Consider the following 27,384-nt stretch of genomic DNA (forward strand, 5'->3'; position numbering starts at 1 on the left):
AGGGTTCTGGAACGGATTATGGTCAAGAACCGAGGTTCCACTGTACAGATAATAAAAACATAAACGAGTCTCTGTACAGCACTGTGTCTACGTTACATCATGACACTGAACATTTCATAAAAGGAGGATTTGTTGCAATGTTCCTCACCCCATCACAATGTATATAGAAAACGCTTTCACAAATTGGACAGAGGTCTGCTCCACGCTTTCACGTTGTGCTGATGACCTCGCCACTCTTATAATGGACGTTTGACTTTTCACCTCCACTCATCCATAATCCCAAAGGGATAATACAGCTTGATCCCCGCTTTATCCAGGGGCCTTTTATCGTCACCTCTTCAATCTTTTCACATCTAATTTGGGGGTTAGACATCGAAAACAATAGCGACAATTTGTGTTGAAAAGGGGCGACTAAAAAAAAAAAAAGTGTGTATGTGTGGGGGGTTCACAACAGACTACTCACAGAAATAAACCATATATTTGAGAACAATTGAGATAAGTAATTTCGTCTGAATTTCATTCAATACACAATTTTATTAATTCTATTACATCAAGCAGGCCACATTTTTTTAATTATTTCTTCTCGACAAAGCAGCAAGCAATATTTAACTCCCCTGGTTCAGATTTCAGCCACTAGAGTGCGCTGTAACACCAATTCTCTTCCTGCTATGCCGTTTTCCTGACTGAAGCAATTCCACCCCGCAAAAACTCAAAACGCAAATGACAGACGACTCATCAAGTTTTTCAAAATGTTTATTCTTAGAAATGATTCGAGGCTTTGTGTAGCAGACTATCCAATCCCGCTTGCTGTACAGAATCCATGCAGCGGTGTACTAAAACAACGTCTATGCTCTACAGGTGATTCTACTATTTAAAGCTTTATCACAGAAAATAAAACAGAAGTTGCAATGTCAATATATTCATATGGATATAAGTTGCATAGGAGAAAGCCATGCTGTACAATACACACCGTCATGAAGAATGATCGAATGATTGTTCGATTCTATAAAGTATGTTTATACACCTTCTCATTATTGTCAACATTTAAGTGCATAATACTTATTTATATCAGTAAGTACATAGCGAAGGATTTGTACATTGACACAAATGGCATCTTTAGAGGGACATTGCAAAGCCCTTAAAATGGAATTTTATTATGATGATTTAGCTGCTGTATGATAAAACCGTACAAAACTGCCATTTTCAACACTGCCACTCGGAGAGGGTGGGAAAAAAATTACAGAACAAATTCCTGTTTCGAGTAGAGGGTCCGCATCTTGCATGCAATTATTTGAATTGGTAAAAGTGTAAAAGTATCGAATATAATGGGGATAGGAGAAAAACTAAACCACACACGTCACTGTTTGCATGCAGTAACAATCCTGTAATGATATGAATGGAAAAAAAGAGCATCTCGCACTTCACACAATGAACTCATAAGGCATGCCTCATTCAGCCACACTTTCAATGGCAGATCAATCCTATTGACGATTGGTGTTGATTCCATCGGTTACCTTCATGTGGTCAATACATGTGTAATGTAACCTGCAGATGAAATGGAAGAAAGCACATTTGACGAGAACAGTCTGCAGAGTGTCATGTTCAGTATAAACTTCACGTAATTTCTTCTTTAGGGCTTGTAATACATATTTATCACCGGGCGGGGATGGTTTGGTTATTATAATAATTGAATACTCACTGAGCAGACTGGCGCCTCAGTTTGTATTCCTCTGGCGCAGGTTCTTGTCTTTGTGGTTGTTAGTCGAATTGGTTTTCCTTTAGCAAGGTGTAAACAACACAATCTCATCAGTCTTTTTCTTTTTTATTTAAAGAACAAGATAGTTTATAAAGACAGTCCTTCAGTGATGTTCAATAAGATTTTAGACAACATGGTCTGTTGATCTGAATTAAATTTGGCCAATATCCTGTAAAGCAGTGGTTCTCAAATTGAGGTAATCAGGGATCCTTTAGATTTTAACATCTTTAAAAGTAAAGTCCCTTCTGGGACAAAAAAAATATTGTCCCACTGGCAAAAGATTTTTCTCATTTTAAGGTTTAGTTTAGCTTCAATTATTAGTTATAATTTCTACGTTTTTCTACTAAAATTATTTTTCCTCTTTTCAAAAAAAAAAAAAAACTAAATTTATATATATATAATAAAATATAATCAACAAATAAGCGTTTTAACACAAAAGTTAATATAACACCATTTAAAGATCTTTAATGAGGGTTTTACATTAATAGAAATTAAAACTGCAGTAATATATGATAAAGAAAATGCAAAATCAGTAAAAGAATATCGCAAAATAATACAACATATACTAAACTGGATTGACGAAGCAATATCAGATAAACATTTTATAACCTTATGTAAAATTACCAGAAAACAAGACTATTGATAAATTATGAATAAAAAAGTAAGGAAAATCATCTGAAGTGCCGATTGAGGGGTACTTGGCTGAAGAAAAAAATTCCGCCTAGGGTACATCAATTTACGGTTTCAGAAATACTGCAGTTAGGAAGTTATAGGAGTCTAGAAACAGTATAACTAATCTTGAACAGGCTGTGTGAGATGACAAAGATCATGCATATTCTCTAAAAAGGGTGGTTATTGTTGAAGTATGACAGGTAAAATAGCTTCCTGGAATAAGATTTCACAAACTTGTTCCTTTTTCTACATAAATTCCAGAATTTGATGGTGGAGATTGCTTTTTAAAACAAACATTATTATCGTATTATTTTTTTTAACTAAGGCTTTAAAATATAAATAGACAAGTGTAGTTTACTTTAATTATCAGCTGCACGGCTAGACAACGGACGGACACACCTTTCTTACACTCGTGGCTACGTCATTGTTGCTGTGCAAGTTTGTCTTTTATTTAAAGAAGCTCTGCTCAGTAAAAAGTGCTGGCTTTTTTGGCACCCAAACCACTTTTCGATTGTTTTTGTTGCTTTTATCCATAAATTACCAATAATGCACAAAAAAAATCACTTAAAATGAGGGAAATTAAAGCAAATAGAGAAAACTAGACTAAAAAAAAAAAAGAAAAATGAAAAAAGCAAAGGAAAAAACAAAGCAGGGGGAACAAGAAGTAAAAAAAAGGTAGGAAAAAGAGAAAAAGAAGTAACAAATGAAAAAAAGAAATGAAAGAACAAAAGAAAAAGGCAATGGCAAAAGAAGTAAAAAGCTCGGGAAAAAAAAGGTTGGAAAAGAAAGAAATAATTCAAGAATAAAGGGTAAAAAAAAAAATGAACAAGCAGGAAAAATGACACGCTTTTTGGGCTTTCTTTGATTGCTCTTGTAATACATTCAAAAAATTTACAAATTTTTTTAATACAACAGTTAATCTTTTTGCCATCAATGTACTTCCAATAAAGAAGTGTGATTAAATGCATTTATGTGTTGTGCAACCAACTAAATAAGTCCCAAAAAAATGTTCCTATTACGTAATCAAAGATACCTTTTCAAAAACGGAAATGTCATGTAATCATTGTTGTGGGCCGCGCACCCTTTCCAATTTTACACTAGCCAATTCATTCAAATCAGAAAAAAAAACAACTAGTGTTGCAGTAAATACAGCAGAATTTAAAATGATTTGATCTCAGCTTTTGGACATGATTGGTTGCCACACTTGGGACTGATGTTGCTCACTTTGAGTGAGTGCTCGGACCCATGGAAGCTTAGAGCGAACGTTCCCCTATTGCAATATCCAATGTCATGGCACATAGCCCTTTCTTAAATAGCAGGTACATTCGAAGTTTATATCCTTTTACCTAGGATGTTTTACTCATTTATCACTCATTTTACAATAAAACAACATTGATGACAGGTCAAGCTCACTTTTTAAAAAATCAATATTCAGGCAGCTGCGAGTGTCCTTCATTTTTCCTCTAGGCAACTTTTGTTGTATGATAGCTTGGTGGCAAAGTGGTTAATTTTTAAGAGACTTATCATTGTATTGGTGTTGATATTCAGCATATTATATGATGATATGATATGGCATCTGACATTTTTTGTTAATCTGATGCCTGATAAGCAATCCATTTAAATTTGTGTGTCTGTACAAGAACCACGTCAGTCAGAAGTGATACAATTTTGCTCTTTTGTACCTTTTGGTCTTTTTTTTTCATTAAAGATGTCCTCCATTTCAAAACTTCCATCCATCCATTATCTGCACAGCTTATCCTCAGTAGGGTCGCAGGGGTGCTGGAACCCATCCCAGCTATCTTCGGGCAGTGGGCAGGGGACACCCTGGACTGGTTGCCAGCCAATCGTAGGGCACACAGAGACAGACAACTCACTCGCTCATTCACACCTAGGGAAAATTTGGACCGGCCAATCAACCTGACGTGCATGTTTTTGGAAAGTGGGAGGAAACCGAAGTGCTCGGAGGAAACCCAAGCAAGCTCGGGGAGAACATGCAAACTCCACACAGGAAGGTTTGATCACATGACCTCACCACTGCGCCGCTGTGCTGCCACCATCTCAAAACTTAAAGATGTATATTTTGGTAATTTATGAATAAAAAATTAGATGCCAGTGTATCTACTTTACTGCAACCTAAAATAATCCTAGATATCGGTTGTCAGCCTTCTTAACCACTATCAATATCAGGCTCTAAAATGATAGTGTTCTATCACATAAGATACTCCTACATAGCAAAACCATTGAATCAAACAATAGGGTTAGGAATTAATCTTTGCATTTTCTGCACAGTCAATTTTCTACGTTCATACATCAATAACGCGTTTAGAATACATTTTGATACGACAGCTTTCTTTAAATCTAATTGATCACGTACTCAAAACATTTAAAGAAAATAGGAGAAAAAATGTGAGTGATCAGCTCTCAACTAAAAAGTGTGCAGCTAATCCATGTCATCAGTGTTAAAATCAACAGCATAAAACCTAGAACAGAACACCACCCATGACATTGGAAAGTAAAATGTTTATACTTACACTGGTCCTGCGGGGTCATCATCTGAAGCAGTGATGGAATACAGATAAACAAAGACCAGAAATGAGAATTGCAATCAAAAAGTGTAATGAAATGCGAGTAAAATAAGGTTGCAAAGTCCAGTGCATCAAAAAAAATAAAATAAAATCCCACAGACAAATGAAATGCAGGTAAAGTAACAACATATAAAATTTCCATGCACAGACAGGTACCGGTAATTGTTATTAGTAATACACTCATTTAACAATTAATGAGTTCATGTGAAAAAACACCAGAAATAAGTGAACAGGTTCAATCAAGACACTGCATCTTATTGAGACAAATATGACCCAAGTATAAATTTTCCCCTTGTCAAATAGGACAAGATGAGGCTGAAGCATGCAGTCTCACACTTACCAAAGCAGCGTTAGGTTGGGCAATTGGGAAAAGGAAGATATAATAAGGATAAATTATTCAATGGCAGAAACTGACCTAATTTAAAGCGACGCAATGACCATCCTAATTATTTATAACTGATGCATACATCTTGATTTTTGGCTTATCCAAGCTATCTGATCTAGATTTGTATATAACAAATACAACAAGATGTGATTTTCATACCAACTTGAAGGTATTTTGATTACAACTAATGAAGATTAATAAAAATGTGATCACATTCGGTGGCTACAAGTTAGAAAAGAACAAATCACTCATATGCCGTATACAGCCGCCAGAATAAGGCAACATCAAAGTCTCAGTTTCAAAGTAAAAGGTCAACAAAATGTCATTAGTCCATAATTTATATACAGCAGAAGAATAAAAGGCTCTATTGGATATTAAAACCCCATGTTGGCATTTTTAGATTTTAACATCCTGAAACACTATTAATCATTGAGAACTTCCATCTCCACAACACTGCGGTATCCGATATCTCGTTCATTTAAAATGCATGAAATTGTCCTGACAAGGTGCAACCTCAAGCAACCTCGTCCGCCTAAATTATTGAATGCTGGCACAGCCCACTGTCACGTGACAGTCCACCTATTCAAAAGTGATTGCTGCAGAGTGCAGGCTACGTTGGCCACGCGTGCCTCTACAAGTGTGTGCGGCCTTGCGTGCATGGTGGAATGCCTCCCAATTTCCTGCACCACTGTGCGGCACGCTAACTGCTCTGCTGCAGAGGCACTGCAGCGCCATACATTTTATCCGTCACAGACAACACCATCAACGATGATATGAAAGACAATCAAGCTTGCACATCGGTTGCTCATGACATTCAGTTTGGTTTTAAAATCGATCATTTAAAATAGATCATAAATACGTTTAAAAGGTATTCCCAAATAGAACTTTTTTTTTTCAATTTCAGACAGAACGTGTAGCGTTCCTTACCACAATTATGCAAATGTATTGTAAAATATTCCACTGCAGGGGTACTCAAGAAATTTAGTCTCAAAGTTGACCCATCTGGCTTATTTGCTGAGGAGCTGTGACGTCATTAAAGGAACAACACTTTCAAAATGGCGAATCTTATTAACATGGTCTGTGAGGCCATTGTAGTGAACAGAGATTGCAAACTGCTGTAGGCGATTGTGGCTTTTGGCTTGTGTTTTTCGCCGCGTGTGTTACTGTTGGTAGAATTTTGTCCGGCTAGCTCCCTATTAGCATTGGGGCATCCGAGAGCTATCCCGTTTTGTCGCTCCCGGCTGAAAGTTGTTGGCTTCCCACTGTGTGCCGTTTGGCCGGTTAGCTTAGCTTATTATCGGCTGGCTTCGAGTTTATTGCTGTAGCCATTTCCGCTTTCGTTGTTGGTTCCAGTAAAGCTTGGCTGCTTAATACATGTTTTTTGTCCGGCGAGCCTGGCATAAGTGGCACTTTTGGTTTGTTTATTCCCGGCCAGCTTTATGTTTGTAGCCACAGCTTTGTCTGCTTTTTTTGTCGGTTCCCTGTTAGCCTGGCTGCTCACTGTGCGTTTTTTGGTCGGCTTGCCTCGCGTGTTTCCACCGAGACTGCGGCAATCTTTCGTTGATATCCCGATGGTGGATCTATGAGCGTTATCAGTTCACCCCTTTTTAGCTGGTCACCCTTTGTTGTACCATTACTGCATCCAACTAGGATAACACCTACGCTTTCACCACAAAAACTACTCAAATTTGCTTAAAACCCTTATAACCTCTTTGACAACATGGCAAGGTTGCTAGGGTGCTGGAGTTCCTCAGATTACGTCACAGCTCAGGATGACAAAGACAAGACATGTCTTCTTTCAAAATGCATCATCTTAGAAAACAATTTGAATAGAGCAATGAAATATACCTTGTTCAAAACAGTATCCTATTTCCTTACATTTTGCATGTTTAAGAATTTGGTATTACATTTAAAATGGCAAATAGAGCTGTTTGGTGACTCACCGTCTTGTAAATCCTCAGGCTTCTTGCGCTTCTCGTAAATGACGATGATGACGATTAGGATGATGACCTCAGCCAGCACCCCCAAAAGAGGCCATAATGGGGCCAAGTGGCTGCGTACTCTCAGAACAGACGTCTCGTCACTGCTGCCAATCAAATTGGTGGCGTTGCATTGGTACTCGCCCGGGTCCAAATTAATATCCAGATTGGTGATGCTAAGCTCAGTGTAATTGTCTTTGCTGCTGATGGAGAAGCGTCCAGATGAGTTGTCGATTTCCTATCAGATGAAAATAAACATGAGATTTGCATATGCTGATATTGCTAAGGTAAAGCATTATTGCAAAATCTCCAATACCAGTACGCAATCATGTCATAAGCAGAATAGCTATGCTCGTTTATTTTTTTTATTTTTAAAATTGCTTACTTTAAACTGGTATCAGGTTAAAAATGTCACAAAAGGAAACAAGAGTAAACCCACAAGAACTAAATTATAAAGTAGTAAGGAATATTTTTTCTAAAAAAAAATAATATACTATATGTACATGTAAAGTTTATTACTGATACAAAAGTTGAGTTTGTTGCTGATCAAGAACGCAAAAAAATACATAAGTAAGCCTTGTATTGAAAAAAATGGAGGAAAAAAATATAATTGCAGAAAGTAAAAAAAGACACAAACATCCTACCCTGTAGATGCCATTTTCAAGTTTACGCCAAGTCCAGAAGGGATGAGGGAAGCCCACTGACTTGCAGTAAAGCAAAGCACGCTGGCCTTCATTCTTATTTTCACTGCGCTTGTGGCCCGTGATCTCAGGAGCAGCTTAAATAAAAAGGTATATCTCAAAAACCATATCATTTGTTCCTCTAAATGTAGAAAAATAAAATAAAAACATTAAATGTACTTGTATCCTGCTTAATAAAATATTCGCATGAACCATAATTACCGGTAACCTAATCGATATCTCTCTGGAAAAGGTGATGAGTCTAAACAGGATTTTTAAATGAGAAAGATTACACAAAATCTAACTTGAAACGTTTGAACAAACTGCATTTACAAATGTGAGAGACAAGAGATTTAAAATGTCTAATATATGTTTAAAATCCAATCTAAATGTCATCACAAAATTATACTTTTATACAACTATGCATCTAATTACAGTACTGAAGCAGCTTAGCTAATTTTGCTTTGCCGTCAAGTGTGACTACAGAAAGGCTGCAACTAGATTGTGCTGTTGACACATAATCCCTGCACATCACACAAACAAGACACCATCTGCTGCCACTGAGCTGGCCACTGGTTCGATGGAGGTGTCAAGGGGCAGAATTTAGCTAGGAGCAATTCAAAAGCCCTTGCATTAAAAGTTCGTTCTTGAGGCTACGCAGCGCCAGTTTTATTAGTGGCGCACTGTAAACAACGAGGCCTTGAAAATAGAAAAGCAGAAAGCTTGCAGCTCGTAAATCCGCACAAACCTTTAACTTCAATGGTGGTGTTTGCGGCAGGAGACATCCCAAAGGTGAAGACGCACATATACACACCAGCGTCGTCTCCTCTCGGTTTAGTCAGCCTGCAGACAAAGAGTGTAAGTCATATGCTGCGGCGTATGTGTGAATTTTCTTTTTTTGCTGAAGGGGCTTACCTGTACTCTGTGTTCCTATTTGGATTGCGAGTTTCTGGGATCTCCTCCCCATTTTTCATCCAGAAGCTTTCCAGAAAGGCATTGTCGCTATTGCTAAGGTTACATTGCAGCGTGAAAGGGGGGCTGTGGCCTTCCACGGGAAGGGAAATGTGTTCAGAGGCAGCAATCGATGGCTCTGAAAGAGAAAATGTCAATAAGAAAGACTTATAGAGGCAACTTGACATGTTAAACAATGGGCAAATATTTTGATCATCAAGAGGCTTCAGAATTACTTCAGAATAATGAAGAACCTTAGAATTTATTACATGAAATACAATTCAAATTATTATTTAGCAATGAAACTACTTCAAAGAAAAAAAAATCAATTGTGTTGTTTAATGTGCTGACACCAATTTTGAGTGTTTGCAATCAGACTAACCCCGATGTCCTTGTTTGTACATGTAGATACTGATGATCAACTTAATGTGCTGTGCATTCTCTATATGAGCATACATGCCAACCTTTTGCGCACTCTATTTTTATGCATGAAACAAAATCCACCACCAGAATATTAGGGAAATCATGTTTTAAACAATGCTTGTTTAAACCCAGAATTGACAAACTTTTACTAAAATGGAAATCTAATGTGATTGTTGGAGCGGTTTGTCCACGCACAGAGACTAAATTTTGCTTCAAAATCAAGTAGCTGTAGATTTTAAATACTAGCGTTGAGTCAAGATTATTTTTTGTTGTTGAAATTTGAAAAAGCGGTAAAAATTGGTACGAGTTTCATACAAGAAAAAAACATTCAAATGAATGAATGGCCATTATTGTTATTATATACTAGTATAACCCAATTGGACGGCTTCTTTCAGTGCAAATAAGATGAATGAAGAGGTAAAAATATAAAGTAAAATGATAATAATTATTGTAATCACTGTAAAATGTGAGGTGATACAAAGCAAAGGGAAGGCGAGGTCTCTATGAGTGCTCAGGATTCACAGACAACAGCTATCTGATCAAAGGAGGACATCAACACATGGATTGTGGTGCAGATTTTCAGCACTGCGGAGGATGGTGGCATCTATAGAGGGAGTTAAAGGTCTTCTACAGGTGTTTAAAGGGAGGATAGACTCACAGAGGAACTGGTAAATTTAGTTTCCTTCAGGAAAACGCGAGGAGTTTCCCACCACACTGACCACTCACTCTGCAGCACGGTTATAGTAGCCTGAGCTCTGACCCAGGTGGTAGCAGGATTTATGTGGAGATCGTTGCGTCTCGGGTCGTTGCTGGCTCTGCACTCGTACGTCCCGATATCGTCCAATGTGAGATAAGATACTCCCAGGACGCTGACCGCATTAATGCCGTAGACCGTGCTGATGGACACTCGCCGTTTGCGGGCGCCATCCCACAATTGCCTGAAGGAATCGGCTCTGTTGATCTCAGAGTACCACCATTGGATTTCGGGAGTTGGGTTTCCCATTACGTCACAGAAGAGCTCAAAGGTGTCTCCCGTGAGCTTGGTTTCAGACAGAGGGGATTTCACAAAGCCCGCTGGCAATGTCAGTTTTGCAGAGGAAGCATGCAAGGGAAAAAGTATATAGTTGTGGGATATAAATGAGAGAAAAAGAAAGATTTAAAAACATGGACATTTGCATCATAGTGAGGGGAAATAAGTAAGATAAAGAAAATTTTATGAAGACATAATGAGCGTTTTAAATGCGCTAGTATTCCGGCAAAGGTCCAATTCTGGGTATCCTGCGGACCAGTTCTGAAAGCAGCTCACCAGAGTGTGATGCTATTGTGATATTCTAGGAAATTTCAAATGTAGTCAATTGAAAATATTTTCAGAAATTATATCTGTAGCATCTGTTTTGTAAGTGCAATATTATATCTAATCACTAACTCTCAGCTTAAAACAGTGACCTCCTGCTCGCATTTAAACATGCTGGGGTTTTGTGTTCAATTATTGACATGACGTCACATAGGCTCACAGAACCCGCACACTATCGCCCTCTGAGGAAATTTTACATTTTTCACACATCCCATGTGATAAAAATAGAGTTTAGAAAAGATACTGGAAAATGATTATGCAGGAACTGACTGCTATCACTGAGTATGCCATTATTTCAACATCTTGGTGATATATGCAAAGATCGTGAAACAAGTGGAGTCTACGCAGTAAGTGGACAAGGAGAGCGGCTATAGGAAGAGCATATATAAGATTGAGAGACTTATAGAAGCTGCTTCATCAGGTCTCTGGAGAGTGTGGGGGTGCATGGTTATAGACCCCCTCTCATACTCCCTTTACCACCAGTGCCTGTTTCTATAGGAGCAATCCACAGCAACAAAGTAATACAAAATAAAATGACGGAAAATTATATGAATTGTAGCTGTTTAAAAAGCAGTAAAGCAGCAACTAACCTTGGCTATTGGTGATATTCTTTCCCTCATTTTATTTCACCATTTGCCATTTTTAATTTGTTTTTGTATGTCCAACTAATAATTTGCAATTATCTCCAGGAGAAAAAGCACACTTTACATGGATTTGATATACCGACAACGCATTTTTATGAGTGAAACAAAGATCACAAAAACAAAAATCCATGTTGAAAGTGACCAAAATGTTTTGACAAATAAATACATAAATAAAACCAAAAAAACCTTAGAAGAAAGAAGGACTTTGTGAAAACCTCATGTCAGGAGTGAAGCAAGCAAATTAAAGCTGGCTTTCTAGCCGGACTAAATTGCCCTAAAATGTGTACTTGGAGAAACTGTTTATTTTTTTTTATAATAAATATACTAATAGTACAATGAACTTGCTTGTTAACCATGCATTTCAAACCTTTCGACAGTTTTACTTCTGCATCACTTTGTTGTCCGACAGGTTTCTTTTAAGCACTTAAATGCCTGTATTAACATATATATACATTTCAAATCAGCAACTTGTAATATGCAAGCAGGTATTACTGATGTTATATTGTAATATTGTACCTTTTTAAGCAACTTAGTCCTCTTCATTTTTTTGACCAAGGGTTTCACATTTTGGTCTCGGCCATAAATGTATTTTTCTGGGGCCTGCCCAATTTGAAATTTCTTTGAGTGGAGAATATATGTATTTTTTTGGTATACCCTTGTAAATGTTGACCTAGTCGAAGTTGCAAAACCAATTCCTCAGCAGTTAACAGAACTGCTGAGAATGACACTGCCACTTCAGATGTGTCAAACCCGTCACGTGTCGGGCTGTCAACACACAGCATTGTGTGAGTGCGTTAATAATGATTTTTTTTTTTTTTTTGGTTCACATAAAACCACCTTAGTTTATATCATAAATAGTGAGTTTGATGTCATCAACTGTACCTAAACTTCATGTAAAAATGATGTTTAAGTTGCTTGTTTTTCCAGATATTGTGGATGTTCAAATACCACTGTTTCCAGGAAAACTCAGACACCAAAAGTCATCAACTTCAACCAATGGTATTGTTTATGCAGACCGCAAATTTACCTCCTCCATCACTCAAAAAAACCCACAATAATTTTAAAGAACCGTCCATATATGACTAATTAATGGTTGGCAATAATGGCATAAATATATCACATTTTTTTAAAAACAGAATTACTCTGCCCACTGCCCGGAGATGGCTGGGATGGGCTCCAGCCCTCCCACGACCCTAATGAGGATAAGCGGTACAGCTAATGAGATGAGATGAGAATTACTCCGGATTTTATCACACTTTTCTTAAAAAAGTTGAGTAGTTAGAGCGTCCGCGGCACAGTTTTGAGGTCGTGAGATCATTACCAGTTACCAGCCTTCCTGTGTGGAGTTTGCATGTTCTCCCAGTGCTTGCGTGGGTTTCCTCCGGGCACTTCAGTTTTCTCCCACATTCCAAAAACATGCATGTCAGGTTAATTGGCCGGTAAAATTGTCCCTAGTTGTGAATAAGCAAGTAAGTTGCCTGTCCCAATGTGCCCTGCGACTGACTGGCAACCAGTTCAGGGTGTCCCCTGCCTACTGCCCAAGGACAGCCGGGATGGGCTCTGGCACCCCCGTGACCCTACTGAGGATAAGCGGTGCAAATAATGGATGGATGGAAGTAATTATCACATTTCTGACCATTTTTCTTGTTTTGCAAAAGAAATCTGAATATCAGGAAATATGTTGACTTTTTTGGACAAGGTTTAATTTAAATAGTGCCATTTCTAATCTATATTTTGCACAATTTAACATTAGACATTCATGCAAAAATATTAGTGGCTATCAATGTGACCACAATAATAGAAACAGTAGTTTAGGCTGTGACACTAGCATTAGCTACTAAATGATTTTTGAATTAAATAATAAAGTGATTCAATCGCTCGAGAGATGCTAGCCAGCAAAGTGATGTCGTTTGCTACAGCGTTTGGTAAAAATACGAGCAGGCAAGGGACTGGAATAATTTCCAGAGACGATCTAATTATTGTTCAAGTTTAGAAACTTGTGTAAGTCCTCTGACGATCTAATATCGTCCTCCTTATCGACATCGTATAATTTTTCCTTATAATTTCATTTTCAGATGTGGTTTTTTTTTAAATTCTATGAATATCCAGTAACTGTAGGTAAATTGTCCACAGAAAGAGGTCTGATTGAAAGTTTTTATGTCTTGAAATAAGGGCTATGATTGGCCCAGTAAGATACCTGGTATTGGTACTTATCCATTGATCATTTGCTGAGGTGTGTTAACTTCTAAAGAGAGAGTTCAAAACATCAATTAAAAATCATCTTCGTGAGCAAACTACATTAGTATTTCTTGAGTCAGGGTTACTACAGCTTAAGACAAGTTAAATTAAAGACTTTTTCTGACTTTTTAAATGCCATTTGAAAATCAAATTTAAGACAAAAATAACCCAACTGAAAATTAAATTAAATAAAAAAAAAACAATATTTTTTTGCACACAATAGATAGTGTCTCACATTAACTGGCACAGCTTTTAGCCATGGCAAAAAACGTTTGTCAGGCAGTCAATTTCTCATTAAATTTACACTTTCCCACAGTCCAAAATTAACATCTCTGTCCAAAGTTGCTACGTGTATTGTGGGTAGAGCTAAAACATGCACCTGCTATGAAAGGCCCGACTGAAACTACATCACTGCTTTGATAGTTCCATTATTGAGGTCACGCGATGTTGCCACTAACTAAATCCGTGAATTATTAAAAAGACAATCGCTTAATAAATCCTTTTAGTTCAAACAAATACAAATCGAATTAATTTTTTCACATTTTAAAGATTTTGGAAAATTGAATTTCAGCCAATTATGACTTTATTTTTAAAATAATGAATTAAATGCCTTTTAAGATTTTTCAAGGATCAATGGGAAACCTGTGAGTGGAAATGTACAAGAATGGCATACTTGTAAACAGCATTATTTAATAAACCAATGGAATACAGCACTTGCAATTTAAGAAGAAAAAAATTGTGCAGCATACCAACACAACATCAAGTGCACAATTCTTACTCATTACCATGCAGAAAGGCATTCGCGATACGAATCTGTAATCTCGAGCTGCCGTAATCCATTTGGTATTGGTGATGTGGGGCCCTAGATTTATCATCATGGGGGTCATCCAGACTTCAAGTACTTCTGTACTGGGAAAATCAATGTGCTTGTGCAGAGAAGCGCAGAGCGTCTCAGCAAAGAGTTAACAGATTCATTGTAGTGAGAGGACATTAAAGACGTGGATCCCAGTGCACCATCACTGCTCTAAAAATAGAGGCATGCAGCAAAATGGAATGATGCTATTTACAGGGCTTCACTTGGAAAGTCACAACATCCAAGCATCATGTGTGCGTGTGTAAACTTCCATGTGACATAAATTCTCCTTGAAAGCTCCTGAGCGGGACTTGCCCTTGGTTTGTGTTTCAGTATTCAGCTGCACACATTTAAAGGACATTTTGGGGGGCATCACTCAGGCCGTTATGTGGCCCACTTGAGCCTCCACAGATTGTATCTTATTAATGTTTTATCGCCTTTTCGTTTGAGGCGAGCAAAACATGCACGATCTCCTTCCTCCATTTGAGGAATTACAAGCAGTACTGAATATCTCGGTGGCAGACGGAAAGAATTAGAAGGTATGGGTCCATTTGCCACAAACGCATGGTGTTGATTAGGTCAAATTAAACGACTGGTGAGAAGGCGACGTCCCCCGCTGAAAAGCTGCCACATTAGCCCCGAGTTAATCATACACCAGTGTAGGTCATTTTCTTACCGTTTTGCGCAGAGACGGAGTGCAGCATCAGGACTGCGAATATCGCAGTCGGGAGGGACATGGCTGCCAGGTATCCCGTTCGGGGCAGGAAAATGCCGGTGCGTGAGCACTAAGGCGACTCGCGCAGTAGATGGAATCACCAAGTAGGCTCGCACCTCCGCACGGAAGGAGGGGGGAAGCGCCACCGGCCGGGTGGCTTGACTAGCGGGCGCCTTGAGTACTGCCACGGAGGACTTGGTCAGGTTCCTCTCCCTCTTGCGTCCTTCCTGCCTCCTGCATCAAAGGAACACCTTGCAGCTACGCGTCTAATCTTAAATGTCGCGAGATCTCAAAGGAGCGGGAATCAATTAGTAGAGGGTAAGTCAACTAGCTTAAATAATCTTCAGTAAAAGGGGAGAAATATTCGTTTCCTACTAAAAAAAGTAAGCATCCATTCAAAAATAATGGAAATATGATTAATTTATTGTATTACATTTTAAATTTCAAAATATTGTTTCCCCTCACGAGACCCGAGCCAAAAGTCATTTGCTGGTATGAAGTACATGACTAAAAATGTTACCTATAGATCCTGGAGACCTATTCCATTTTTTCTTTCATTTATAGATAAATAAACAATCAGAAGTATACATGATATATTTCTATATATTGGCATTTAAACAGATTTGTTTCATCAAACTGGCTTTGAAACACTCACAATTAAAGCAAAATGATGTATTCGATCCCTGTTTTACACACTTAATTTGATATCTATATATAGTGTTGTATTATTTTTTTAGTATTTCTGTAGTCATATTTTGTAATATTGCTGTAGTGTTATTTCTGCAGTATTTTTGTTGAATTTCCGCAATAGTATTTTTTCTATTTCTATGTTATAGTATGGGCAGCACGGCGACGCAGTGGTTAGCGCGTGTGCGGCACAGTCCAAGGTCTTGGGAACCTGCTGTGTGGGTTCAAATCCAGCTACCGGACTTCCTGTGCGGAGTTTGTATGTTCTCCCCGTGCTTGCGTGGGTTTCCTCCGGGCACTCCGGTTTCCTCCCACATTCAAAAGACATACATTTCAGATGGATTGGCCGGTCCAAATTATCCCTAGGTGTGAATGAGCGAGCGAGTTGTCTGTCCCTGTGTGCCCTGCGATTGGCTGGCAACCAGTTCAGGGTGTCCTCTGCCCACTGCCCGATGATTGCTGGGATGGGCTCCATCACCCCCGCAACCCTACTGAGGATAAGCGGTGCAGCTGATGAGATGTTATAGTATTTCTGTAGTTGTATTTTTGTATTATAGTATTACTGTTGTAGTATTTTGAAGTATTTCTGTAGTATCACTGTATATGTATTTCTGTAGCATTTATGTGGCAGTGTTTTTGTAGTAATCCTGCAGGATTTTTGTAGTATTTTAGTATTACTGTAGTAGTTTTTTTCTAATATTTCCATGGTCAATCAAGTCAAGTCATGTTTATTTGTGTAGCTCTCAATCACTAAAGGGTCTCAAAGGGCTGCACAGATTATTGCAAACCACAGACTATTCTTACAGACTATTATTACACCATCCCCTGATCTAAAACCTACATGAGGGCAAGGAAAAACTCAAAAACCTCAACATGAGGAAAAGGAAGAAACCTTGAGAAGGGACCGCACATGAGGTAATCCCCCTTCCAGGATGACCAGGCTGCAATGGATGTTGGAATAACAGATAATACACAGATATTGTCAACATAAAATATAGGTTATTCATATGCTATAGAATAGAAGTTTGTTCTAAACCTAGATTTAAACAGTTGCACTGAGGTTGCAGATCGAATCTCAGAGGGAAGAGCATTCCACAGGACTGAGGCCCGAATGGAGAACACTCTCGAACCTGCAGATCTCTTTTTGGCTCTTGGGATCACTTGTAGACCAGCATTTTCAGAGCAAAGGCTCCGGACCGGAACATAGGGCGAAATTAATTCTGAAACATATGAGGGAGCAAGCCCACGCATGATTTTGTATACCACCAACAGCAAGACGAAGTGGTTTTGGTTATATGTTCGCCATTAAATTCCCTAAAAGTGATATAAAAGTGAGATAAAACGAGGTAAAAGTGGTTGTAGTAGCGAGGGGATGCAAATCTCAGCAAGGATGCATTTCTCGGCATAACGCCGGCTCCACACGAGAAAATGACGCGAAAATGACGCGATGAGGAAGCGGAACAGTCGCCGGCGTCTGTTTTGCGGGCATACCACCGATGAACAGCGGGTTGGCCAATTTTGCGCATTTTCCATCGCGGGCAACCACGGGGGAAAAAAAAAGCAAAATTTTACCCGCGATACAGACGCAAACGGCTTAGTTAAAAGCCTTGCTGCAGCATTTTGTACCAGCTGAAGGCTCTTGATTTTGGACTTTGGGAGACCAGAGTCATTACAGTAATCGAGACGGGAGGTAACAAACGCGTGAATTATAATCCCCGCATCCGACTGAGACAGCATAGGGCGAATTTTAGCGATGTTGCGAAGATGGAAGAAAGCTGTTCTAGTAATATTCTTAACATGTGTTTGAAAGGACAGATAGGGGTCAAATATGACACCTACATTTTTGACTGAGTCACTCTGGGTGATCTTACATCAATGTAAATGTAAATGTTGTCAATGTTCAGAGCAGTGTTTGAGAACAAGTCACAGCCTTTAGATGGACCAATAATTAACATTTCTGTCTTTTCAGAGTTAAGGCACAAGAAATTGAGTGACATCCATTCTTTTATCTCAGTGAGGCAAGCATCCAAATGTCCACAGTTTAGTGTGGAAGATTCCTCCATCGGAAGATATAGTTGAGTGTCGTCTGCGTAGCAATGGAAACTGATATGGTAATATTTTGTAGTATTCACTTAGTATTTTATAGTATCTCAGTGGTTGTACTTTTGTAGTATACCTGCAGGTATTTTGCCATTTTTATTAGTATTACTGTGGGTGTATTTTGAGGATGTTTCTGTAGTATTTTTGTGGTAATTCTGTAGTTTTTTATGGTATTTCTGCAATATTTTTGTGGGATTTTCGCAATATGTTAATGTTTTTTGGGAGATTTTTCTTGTGCAGTATCTGTGGTCTGTGCAGCCTTTTGAGACTCCTTGTGAATAAGGGCTATACAAAAAACATGACTTGACTTGACTAGTATTTCTGTAGAAATATTTGTATATTATTGCATTAATGTAACAGTAATTTTCTAGTATTTCTGTCGTATTGTTTTTTTTTTGTCAGAATGAAATCAATATCATATATTAGGTCCCTGTGTTAAACATTAAATTTTATGTTTAGTCTTTAAGTAATTCCTGTAGTAGTATTGTTGTAGTAGACACTCAAAGGGAGAATGGAGACAAGGTTGGCACAGAAATACCTTAGATTTTTTAGTAGTAGTCCTTTGTCCCTTAATTTTGATACTTGACCAAACAGTAATATGCTGGTTTAAGGTACATGGCTAAAAAAAGTATGTAAAATATGTAATCCTTAAAAGGATTTATGTTCATATGATGTATTTTGAGTGTTTCAGAGTAAAGTAACTTTTGCTGCTTTGGCAGCTTTGACATTTCAATAGATAGATAAATAGATAGATAGATAGATAGATAGATAGATAGATAGAGAGAGAGAGAGAGAGAGAGAGAGAGAGAGAGAGATAGATAGACTATTCATCCCCGCAGGGAAATTCACAATACTGTACTTTCATGAATGTATCAAAGAAATGTGCTCTGGTTGTTGCAGGCATGTAGGTGTTCATAGACTGTACATATAGACCTATATGCACTTTATTTATTTATCTAGGAAGATAACAAATACTTGATAACTGTAACTTATCTTAATGTTCCCTTAGTTGCGGATAAACTATATCTTATCAAATGTTGATATTTGGGTACAGAACCTATACATAAAACCAATGCCTACTTCAAAATAATTTGTATTTATTTTCCACAGCATGCAGAACGTTTTAAAAAAAATACATATTCAACAATCAAATAACAAAAGGTGATTTGGGGATGAAATGTTCTCAATCTGTACAACACATACAAGTGTAAATAAATAAACCCTTTGTTTATTTTGACACTTTCGAATTATACCAGGGCAGGACCCTTAATCTGACCATCATAAACAATGCGGAGGCCCAGAAACAAATACACTGCTGACAAACGAAAGATGGTCAATTATTGAGTATGTTTGTCACTTCTATTTACATTTTAGCCCTGCTCTACTGATAATTTGCATGCAAGTGAAGTAGCAGCTGCTGTGAAAGTGCAGCATCAATTGTTGAGTTAATGTTGTCACTATAACGCAAGCAAGCTAGTCAGTGCCATTTGTAAAGATGTCTACTTTAATTACTATGCTTTAGGTCAACTTCTCAGCCTAACTAAGCCTCAACAGCACCAGTATCTTAAGTACAACTTTAATCCTATTTATCACAGTAGCACTAAGTGCCCTGTAGACTGCATAAAATAGTAGCCTTAGATTCTAGGTCAAAAATAATTGAAAAAGTAGAAAATTCCATACAAACTATCCCTTTACTATATTAGTTATTATATTTTAATATAGGCTTTTTTGTCTCCTTTTGGATCTTTTTCACCTAAAGGGACAGTATGTATTATTTTGCGCCACCCAGTGGTGAAAAAGCACTATTTATTTTAAAAATAAACTACTGATTTAGGTAATAATAAATAATACATGAACTATTATCAAAGCTGAATTTTTTGAATACTCATTTGTCGAGATATTTGTATTCATTTTACATAACGCGATACTGATTTAGAGGGAACTGACATTATTGGCTGCCAAACTGTTAATACGGGAACCCCCAAAAACCCTGTTGAAATCTTAGGCAAAAAGAGAGATAAAAATGGTGTGGTTTGGTCACTTTGAGTCTCCTATGTTTGTATTTTGCTTTGTCGCACTCGGTTTCATGCGATACAGCAATATCTAGTGGTCAAATATTACATAGTGTGCCTCAAACAATTGCACAGTGGAGAGCTTTAAAATAAAGAAACATTTCAAATAAGGTGTTTAATATACAGAAAATATTTTCCAGTACTTTAGACATATTTCAAAAAAATATTTAGTCATGTTTTATTTTACGATTATTAAAACATATTCTGCACATATATCTAATCGTACAAAAGGAAGTGAAGACTAAAACAAGAAATATGGTTAACAGAGCTAAAATGACATCAACTGAGTGATAAACAAATGAAGACATCTTGTTGGATTGTGCTTTGAGATGGGAGGCTCCTTTATGTCTTATAACATATTCAATCCAAAACACCGCCTGGTCCATTGGTTTCATTGGCTGGTCTCTTTGCAACCTTGAGAGCCGTTGCATGTTTTCTCTGTATGAGGAGTTGTGAAGAACTGACACGAGTGCATCTCCAAAGATGTGCCGGTCAATGGCAGCAATATTCACGTTAATCGATCCTCCCTTCGCCCAAATTCTATTAAGATTATCATGCTGATCAAAAAATAGAGGAACCCCTACGACTGGAATTCCGTGGTAAATCGCTTCTTGAACGCCATTGATGCCTCCGTGAGTGACAAATACTCTTGTTTTTGGATGTGCCAAAAGATCATTCTGGGGTAGCCAGTCAACCAGTAAAGTGTTGTTACCCAGGTTGGCGGGCTTTTGTCCCACATACCTCCATATGACTTTCTGAGGCAGCTGTGAAAACGCAGCAGCGATTTCCTCTGAGATCACTTGGGGAAGCTTCGCGACAAGAGTCCCCAAGGTCATTATTATAATACCGTGATGTCCGGAACTCTGGACAAACTCCTCCAGGTCCGCGGGGAGCAGCTTCGGAGGTTTGCACTGAAATCCACCCATGTAGACAATATTTGGCATCGTGGGTCGTGGAAATTCAAAAATAAAATTGTTCCTCAAAAGCCATATATCGGCATCCAGAAACAAAGTTGCATAATCCACATCAGGACCAAAAAAACGCCTCACTAACGGTTTGTAGTGAGGTGCTTGTATGTACAATGTGGAAAGGCTGCCTATGGTGTAGGCGAAAACGTTGAGGATTCTTTGAGGGAAATTCATCTTATCCGTCAACTGGGCAGAGAGAAAGGGCGTGTACGAGAGCGGCGATGGGGCGATGAGGTCATGAGATTCGCCTAGCACGGTCCACCTGGCATTGTAAATAACGGGAATGTGAAGAAGATGAGCAAGCAGTGCCCCTCCACCTATGCCAGGGTCAGTCAACACGACGTCATACTTGGCATTATGAAATGATTGCATCTGAGTTTCATTTCCAAACAACTGAATCAGTGTCTCACAATGCATCTTGTGGAATAAAGAAAACTGATGCAGAATATGGACATGATTCTGAACCCCATTCCAAATGAAAGGGAGAAGTGACAGAGAGTTTCCCCGAAGCATTGTTTCCAGTTGTTGGGACACAAATGATTCAAAATGATCTTTAAACCCATCCTGACCATGAAGATTGACGGAGTTATATAGGTGTGACTTTTCTGTGATGTACCAGCTATCGGACGGCCGCACCACTGTGATTTTGTGTCCTTTAGCGTAGAGTTCCTCGATGATACCTTTCATGTTTATCCAGTGGCTCCCATCTAAAGGGAACACTAGTATTTTGCCTCCAAATACACATGGCAGTTGTAACACCAGCAGAGTAAAGGTGATCATGTCAGACTTTGTCATCGTGACGCCCGTGAGAGACCTTGAAAATATACAAAGACAAACAAACAGCCTTCTCTTAGTGTGGTTTGCACGTGCCATGTTCAAAACCCTGAAACAATATTAAGATCATTGAAAGACTTGAATTCAATAAAATGATGTCAACACTTTAAGATCAAAAGAGACCTTGACAAATGTACCAATGTCAATAACACTGTTCTGAATGTAAGACCGTCTACATTTTAGTTGTGTCCCAATTGTCTTCATCTTGATTACAAAATAAAAAACACATATTCTGTACCCTGAGGTTAGATGAGGTGCCCGCAAACCTTTTCTGAAAATAGCTCAGCGGTGTTAGGAGATTGTGATACTCTTGTAAAATGCTTTTTTTTGTGGCTGCCTGCGACTATCTAACCCTACTTCCACTAATTAACCTGGTAATAACAGAGTAAAAACCCAGTAAAAACATTATAAGATATTATAGAAATTTAAATCATCTGGGTGCTCTTTGCAGTAATTAGTAAAAAAAAACAAAAAACTCTTAGCTTGGAAAAGGTTGGATACCCCTGATCTGGAACATGTCAGCAGATATAATTATTTTGTCAGACTAAGTGGTTTGTTAACCTGAACTCCTGAAATAAAAGAACCAACATGGTGGTATAACATCATTATTTTATTTAGAAACTTAAAAATATGGACTCACCCCAGGTAACGTGTGTTAAATGGAAGCCCTTCAAACTGTCTTCTTTGTTTCCAAAAGCAAAGCTACAATCTCAGTACAAAACAGCAACTATATTCTATAATGAGTGAACTCTACCCTCGGCTGAGGGGGAAACCTCTGTTATCTAAGTAGGCGTGCACTTGTAAAGACACACTGCAAATAGTTAAAATGAGACTATGCCATTTTCTAGTTATCACTTACTTAAATACCGAGAGAATTAAACCTAAAAGACGGGTGAGGTTTCATTTGTAAGTAAAGTTACAGGATACACTGATACACAGAACGAGTTTGTATAGAGATGTTACAAAATTGTCTTAATTTTAAACCTGGGAGCTGCAAACAGGACATTGTCCAAAATATTGGACATCTATTTTAGCTCCATAGTTGCAAACTTGCTCAACAATTAACCAACTAAGACATTAAAAATATTATTCATTTCAACACAGTGTATGACCTAATGCAATCTTCTTAACAGTTTATTTTCATGACACTCGATGACCTTTACAATTTAAATGGGAGTTTTTTTCTGCAAGTCTTGGTCTAGGTAAGGAGAGCCACAAGTAGAGCAGAGAACGCTGCTCTCTGTTGGTTGGACTTATACATTACATACTATTAAGTTTTTATTCCCCTTTCTTCATTGCTGGATTCAAAAACACCAAAATAAACACAGTGAGTAACATTGGCCAATTTTACTCCATAATCAAAAGAAAATATCATACTGCAATAACACTCAAAGCATATCAACATTTTAGGGGCATAGGATTAATTGGGAGTAAACGTGCATGACAGGTGCACAAATCTGCGTACCGTAATTTACTTTTGAATTAATTACTTTTCAAGAGCTTTTTATGACCATGAGCATAATAACATAGTCAGAGAGAGCAGAAAATTCAATTTGCTTTGTGGTTTCAACATAAAACAGAGGCGGTGATTGAGGACTGACACAACAAACGTCCAATAATGTACATTATTTGTTCCTATTAATTCTAGCAACAATTATCGATAACTAAATATTGGTTAGTCGTTGATACCGATATGATCTACTGATATCATGAGGACATAAAATCCTCCTCCCAAAAAATGGTAGGTATTTGTAAAGAATAACGGAGATTATAATTCATGCGTTTGTTACCTCCCCTCTCGATTACTATAACGCACTACTCTCCGGTCTCCCGAAGTCCAAAATCAAGAGCCTTCAGCTGGTACAAAATGCTGAAGCGGGGCTTTTAACTAAAACAAGAAAGTTTGATCATATGACCCCGATTTTAGCTAACCTGCATTGGCTCCTTGTTAGCTTACGCTGTGATTTTGGGCGGCAGTAGCTCAGGAGGTAGAGAGCTCGTCTTGGGATCAAAGGATGCCAGTTCAAATCCCAGCTCGTTACATGTCGAAGTGTCCTTGGGTAAGACACGGAACCCCTAATACCCCCAATAAGCAGGTTAGCGCCTTACATGGCTGCAAGGCCGCTATTGGGAAATGTGGAGCACATTGTAAAACGCTTTGGGAAGTCATTGACTTAAAAAACGCTATATAAATGCAGATCATTTCATTTTAAGGTTCTGTTGGTATTATACAAAATCATGCATGGACTTGCTCCCTCATATCTGTCAGATTTAATTTCCCCCTATGTTCCGGTCCGGAACCTTCACTCTGAAAATGCTGGTCTACTAGAGATCCGCAGGTTCGAGGGCGTTCTCCATTCGGGCCCCGGTGGTATGGAATGCTCTTCCCCCTGAGATTTTTTAATTGTTTAAATCCAGGTTTAAAACACACTTCTATTCTATAGCATATGAATAACCTATATTTTATGTTGACAATATCTGTGTATTATTTATTATTGCAACCACCCAGGTCATCCTAGAAGGGGGATGACCTCATGTGCAGTCCCTTCTCAAGGTTTCTTCATTTTCCTCATGTTGAGGTTTTTGAGTTTTTCCCTGCCCTCATGTAAGTTTTAGATCAGGGGATGGTGTAATAATAGTCTGTGGTTTACAATCATCTGTGGTCTATGCAGCCTTTTGAGACTCCTTGTGATTAAGGGCTATACAAATAAACTTGACTTGACTTAATTGTCAACACAATACATTTTCCCCAATTGTGCATTTTACTACTTACACACACATCTAAGTTTACTGAATGTTAAATTAGCACTAGCAGGCAGCTGCCATTTTTTCATTTTTATGAGAAAACAGAAAAAGAGGTACGGTATTTCCCAAAAATAATATTACATATTATTACACGAAAGCAATGATACATTTATTGCTGACAAATTTACAAAAAAGTGATGCATTTTATAATGAACAAACAAAAACAAATTCAGGCAGCACGGCGGGGCAGTGGTTAGTGCGTGTGCAGCACAGTTCTAAGGTCTTGGGAACCTCCTGTGTGGGTTCCAATCCAGCTACCGGACTTCCTGTGAGGAGTTTGTATGTTCTCCCCGTGCTTGCGTGGGTTTCCTCCGGGCACTCCGGTTTCCTCCCACATTCCAAAAACATGCATTTCAGGTGGATTGGCCGGTCCAAATTGTCCATAGGTGTAAATGAACGAGCGAGTTGTCTGTCCCTGTGTGCCATGCGATTGGCTGGCAACCAGTTCAGGGTGTCCCCTGCCCACTGCCCGATGATTGCTGGGATGGGCTCCAGCACCCCCGCAACCCTACTGAGGATAAGCGGTGCAGCTAATGAGATGAGATATGAGAAAAACAAATTCAGCAGATATTTTTTCACTTGACAGTATGTGAACTCTTGCAACCATGGTATTTAGAATAAAAGAGTCTTTTTTGGCATTGTTTAAACAATGTAGTGTACAGAGTTGAAACAAGATTAGACGTGGCACTCCATATAAAACAAATAAAACAAAGATATTTTTAGAATAGATAGGCTAGATTTACAACATACCTGTCAATTTCCCAGGCTGTCATACGTTTTTTGATATTTTCAAATGGTGCAAGCCTTATAACATGGAATCCCATTCATACAATACTGTAATAGGTATGTCACGGACACTAACGTGGACTCTGCTGCTCCCTACAGCACACAGTGTGTTCCTTAATTCCCACGGACCACTCCCTCCCAGCAGGGAGATGTTCAACCTCAGCGTCCCTGTTGCAAATGATTCGCGCATGTCGCACTTGCAGTGTGTGCGTTTGCCTCCGTGTGCATAATGCAAACGTGTCGGTTGCAATGAAGGGAATTCTGTGTCTTTTTCGAGAGGCAGCTTTTTAGGTTCTGCTCATTAAAAAGAGCCGGCTATTTTGAAACCCCAAAATGTTTTTGTTGGTTAATCAATGTACAGTGGTACCTCGCTACTTCGTGGTTCGACGTTCGCGGCTTCAGAGCTTCGCGGTCTGTAATGGTTAAAAAAAAAATTTTAAAAATGTCTTTTTTCTACTTCGCAGATTTTCACTTTTTGTGCGTGGTTTTGTTCCCCATTAACCGGGTCTAAAAAATAATAATTAAAAAAAAATATATATTTTTTTTTTAAGGTGCGCCGCTACTTCGCGGATTTTGGTCCCCATTAACCGCGATAACCGAGGTCTTACTGTATTACCAATTTTTATGTATGTAACATTACGCTAAAAAAGGTTTTAGGAGGGGGGGGGGCGAACAATGAATAAAGAAAGAAGAGAAAAAAGCTCAAATGAACCAGGAAAAACATTGAAAAAAAGAAAAAAGCAAGAGAAGTAGAAAGCTAGGAAAAAAGCAACAAAAGAAGAAGAAAAAGAAGAGAAATGGGTAAAAAGTGAGAAAAGAAAAAAACACGAAAAAGAAAAATAGGAAAAAGCAAGAAAAAACATAGCAATCAAAAGAAGAAATAATAACAACAAATAATAAAACAAAGGAAAGTGGAAAAAAAAGAAAACAGCAAGAAACTAAAGGTTTGTGGGAGTCCCTTTGATCATCAGATTCAGATATACTTTATTGTCATTCTAGTACACGTGTATACAGAACAAAATGTCGATACATCTGACCCGCACAGTTTCCTTGAATGTACAGACATAAATAAAATGTTGTATTGAGTTGGAGTATTGAAGTACTAATAATATACTAAACAATTTGGCTATGTATAGTATTATACAGTAGTGCAAAGAGTGCAAGAGTAGCAGCTAACCAGATGTGCAAAATGGGCAGTCAGGTAAACAAGTCACTGTACAGTAACAATAACACTGTAGTACGATAGTGCAGAGGAGAACAGATGTGCAAAGGAGTGGCTAGGTACAAAGAACTCCTAGTAGTGCGAAAAAAAAAACAACAACAGACAAACAGATGTACAGATTAGCGAAGAATGATTTAATACGCTGCACATATCGAATAATCTATTTCTTAATCCATTGTGTTACTAAATTATAATATCATTTATTTTTTTCAATCTCCAGTTAATTCTTTTGAACTTCAAACTTTTTTATACTAAATTACTTTAAAGCCTTAAAAATAATCTCTGCAGGACACAACAAAATGTCAATTTACAATATTGACTTTTCAAGTGCAACAACAAATAAAGTATGAAACACAAAAATAAACAATATTTTTTTAAGCTAATCTTGAAAGTTGGTCATAGGAATGAGTGGAGGAGTGTTGTGAAAGGATAGTGGGATGTTTGGACGCTTTTTAAGGGATGGAGGGCACCTGTATGATACGGCAGGGGTAAACCAGTGAAAGCTGTCGGGCCCTGCTGTTGAACGGAAGAGTGTGTTGTGTCACCCTGACCCGAGTGACATGGCCGCTTTCTTGTGTCCCGTTTCATCCGGATGGACGAAGGCATGACCAACTTGGGTGCCGAGGTTTTTAACTTGTTTGGGCATTTGGGTTGGCCATGGTCCCCCAAAAAATG

The 27,384-nt window shown here is 38.2% G+C and overlaps 2 protein-coding genes across 4 annotated transcripts; both read right to left on the bottom strand.

Moving 5' to 3' along the window:
• Nucleotides 1-735: 735 nt before the first annotated feature.
• Nucleotides 736-15,513, bottom strand: LOC148362550 (neuroplastin-like). Of its 2 annotated transcripts, XM_088339975.1 has the most exons (9): nucleotides 15,197-15,513; nucleotides 10,158-10,505; nucleotides 8,973-9,147; nucleotides 8,806-8,900; nucleotides 8,022-8,155; nucleotides 7,342-7,615; nucleotides 4,960-4,981; nucleotides 1,700-1,776; nucleotides 736-1,545 (listed from the first exon to the last, which is right to left on the bottom strand). In XM_088339975.1, the coding sequence occupies exons 1-8, from the start codon at nucleotides 15,255-15,257 to the stop codon at nucleotides 1,716-1,718; spliced, it is 1,170 nt and encodes a 389-aa protein (XP_088196101.1). In that variant the 5' UTR covers nucleotides 15,258-15,513; the 3' UTR covers nucleotides 736-1,545; nucleotides 1,700-1,715. The 2 variants fall into 2 exon arrangements, with proteins under 2 accessions (XP_088196101.1, XP_088196100.1); XM_088339974.1 differs by lacking the exon at nucleotides 10,158-10,505 and having other exon boundaries at nucleotides 15,197-15,505.
• Nucleotides 15,514-20,137: 4,624 nt separating this feature from the next.
• Nucleotides 20,138-25,577, bottom strand: LOC148362551 (UDP-glucuronosyltransferase 2C1-like). Of its 2 annotated transcripts, none has more exons than XM_088339293.1 (2): nucleotides 25,452-25,577; nucleotides 20,138-21,876 (listed from the first exon to the last, which is right to left on the bottom strand). In XM_088339293.1, the coding sequence occupies exons 1-2, from the start codon at nucleotides 25,523-25,525 to the stop codon at nucleotides 20,262-20,264; spliced, it is 1,689 nt and encodes a 562-aa protein (XP_088195419.1). In that variant the 5' UTR covers nucleotides 25,526-25,577; the 3' UTR covers nucleotides 20,138-20,261. The 2 variants fall into 2 exon arrangements, with proteins under 2 accessions (XP_088195419.1, XP_088195420.1); XM_088339294.1 differs by lacking the exon at nucleotides 25,452-25,577 and adding an exon at nucleotides 22,537-22,645.
• Nucleotides 25,578-27,384: the final 1,807 nt, after the last annotated feature.

Source organism: Urocampus carinirostris, chromosome 7, assembly GCF_059441175.1.
Source record: "Urocampus carinirostris isolate Australia breed hairy pipefish chromosome 7, RoL_Ucar_1.0, whole genome shotgun sequence".
In the NCBI taxonomy this organism is placed as follows: Eukaryota; Metazoa; Chordata; class Actinopteri; order Syngnathiformes; family Syngnathidae; genus Urocampus; species Urocampus carinirostris.